Raw genomic sequence first — 1,950 nt, 5'->3', positions numbered from 1 at the left:
CTCGTTATTCAATTAAGAAAAACCATTATTCAAAACATTTTAAGTAGCAGCTGCAATAATAGTAAAACTCACGTATAATTATTTTTATGTATAATTAATAATTTAAAAATTAAAATTGTTAAATAATTTATTATTTAACAATTTTCAATTATTAATTTCACATAAAAATAATTACACGTGAATTTTACCTTTTAATTACTCTTGACAATAGAAGATGAAAATTCCAACATTATTATAGCAATTTTTTTAATTTAAGATTTTATTCAATGGAATAAGCTAAGATGTTGATCATACAAATGAGTAGTACTTGGAGTGCTCCAAGGATCTGACCCACACAGCGTTGTAAAGTATTCAGATGATGGAGGCATAAAAGGAATGTGGGACACGTCATCAGATTCAGACACACATGGCTGGGTCCAAAAACTTTCCATCATTGTTGGTTCAATCAAGAAGCTCCCAAACTCTTTCTCCAGATCAAACAAACTTGATGTACTGTTGTTGGATGATAATTCCAACTCTTCATTTTCATTGGGTACTGAGATTTCACAAGGATCAAACACATTGCTAGTACTACTAGGCACTGTTACTGTTTCTTATTCATACAAGATTTCAGCAAGATATGGTTCTGTCCAGAAACTTCCATCCAGAAAAGCGAAATCGTCGTCTTCAAGAACCATATTGTTCTTATTATTATTATTGTGACTTTGATCCCAGGAAGTTATGGAGGAAAATTCACTTGAAGATGACAATGGTGATAATGGTGAAGTAGTAGTAGTGTTGCTCTCTGCTGAGATCTGAGTAGTTTCTTTGGGTTTGGATTTGGTGGCGGTTTCGGATTCTTCTTCATTGGTTTGGAAGCGCTTCTTGAGTGTGGTGTGCCAATGGTTCTTGATTTCGTTATCAGTTCTTCCAGGTAGTTCCGCAGCAATGGCAGACCATCTGCAAGTAACGGAACCATGAATCTTGATCAAATTAATGTTCTAGTAATTTTGAATCCATTAATTTAAGTAGAATGTCACAAAGACACCATTAATTACCTATTTCCAAGTTTAGAATGCAATTTGATTATGCAAGCTTCTTCCTCTTGAGTGAAGTTCCCTCTTTTGAGATTAGGCCTTAGGTAATTCATCCACCTCAATCTACAACTTTTCCCACACCTAGCCAGTCCTGAAAATTTTTAATTAATACAAAACAAAATCCTATTAATTAATTAATTACGTCAATTTCTCACTAATCACCAGAAAAAGAGGGTAGAATTAGTACAAGTTAAGTTACCTGCAAACTTAGGCAATTGGCGCCAATTCCAGCTACCATACCTAGTAACATAGGCAATTAACTTCCTATCTTCCTCAGGAGTCCAAGTTCCTTTCCTCAATCCACTCTTGTCACAAGAAGGTGTTCTAACCATCTTCCCTTCAAATTCAATTGAACCAAGTAATTATTAACAACACACTAAGGTTGTTACCTTAGTGAGTAGTAGTGTTTAGTTTTTAGTTTGTATTTGAATCTTGTAGTTCTAATTGTGGTGTGAGAGAGTTAGAATTAGAAAGAGAGGAACACAAAACAAGAGCTATTGATGAGTGTGGGTTTCGATTTGGTCTCTGGCAGCCACTTATATATATGCATGACGCGTCACGACCAAAACGTGTTACATGCTTTATGGTATTTATTTATTTCTTTATTTTACTACACTGATTTTAATAATTAAAAGATTCCTTTGACTTCCAAATAAGGGGGGTCTTTCTCAATTAGATAGCTATGTTATGTTATGGGGTTATGTTGTGTGCTTTCATCACACTAAAACCAGTCAAATATACATCATATAATGTTTTCAATTCTTTCACTATCAAGAGTGGAAACGGTTGAACTTCTTTTGATTGTTTATTTATTTATTTATCATTCAACCTGCTACTTATCTTCCTGGAAGATAACAGGAAGTTAGACTAGCCC

At 33.9% G+C, this 1,950-nt stretch overlaps 1 protein-coding gene across 1 annotated transcript; it reads right to left on the bottom strand.

Moving 5' to 3' along the window:
* Window positions 1-229: 229 nt before the first annotated feature.
* LOC112737598 (transcription factor MYB14) lies at window positions 230-1,591 on the bottom strand. The gene is made up of 3 exons (XM_025787566.3): window positions 1,276-1,591; window positions 1,038-1,167; window positions 230-939 (listed from the first exon to the last, which is right to left on the bottom strand). The coding sequence occupies exons 1-3, from the start codon at window positions 1,406-1,408 to the stop codon at window positions 594-596; spliced, it is 609 nt and encodes a 202-aa protein (XP_025643351.1). The 5' UTR covers window positions 1,409-1,591; the 3' UTR covers window positions 230-593.
* Window positions 1,592-1,950: the final 359 nt, after the last annotated feature.

Source organism: Arachis hypogaea, chromosome 13 (assembly GCF_003086295.3).
Source record: "Arachis hypogaea cultivar Tifrunner chromosome 13, arahy.Tifrunner.gnm2.J5K5, whole genome shotgun sequence".
NCBI classification, from domain to species: domain Eukaryota; kingdom Viridiplantae; phylum Streptophyta; class Magnoliopsida; order Fabales; family Fabaceae; genus Arachis; species Arachis hypogaea.
This window is presented reverse-complemented; position numbering and strand designations above follow the sequence as displayed.

Excerpts from the sequence above, each read along its gene's own strand:
- LOC112737598 (XM_025787566.3), bottom strand. The coding sequence starts at position 1,408 with ATGGTTAGAACACCTTCTTGTGACAAGAGTGGATTGAGGAAAGGAACT. Across the intron at positions 1,168-1,275 it reads CCAATTGCCTAAGTTTGCAG|GACTGGCTAGGTGTGGGAAA; the intron begins GTAACTTAACTT and ends AAAAATTTTCAG. Across the intron at positions 940-1,037 it reads CATTCTAAACTTGGAAATAG|ATGGTCTGCCATTGCTGCGG; the intron begins GTAATTAATGGT and ends CGTTACTTGCAG.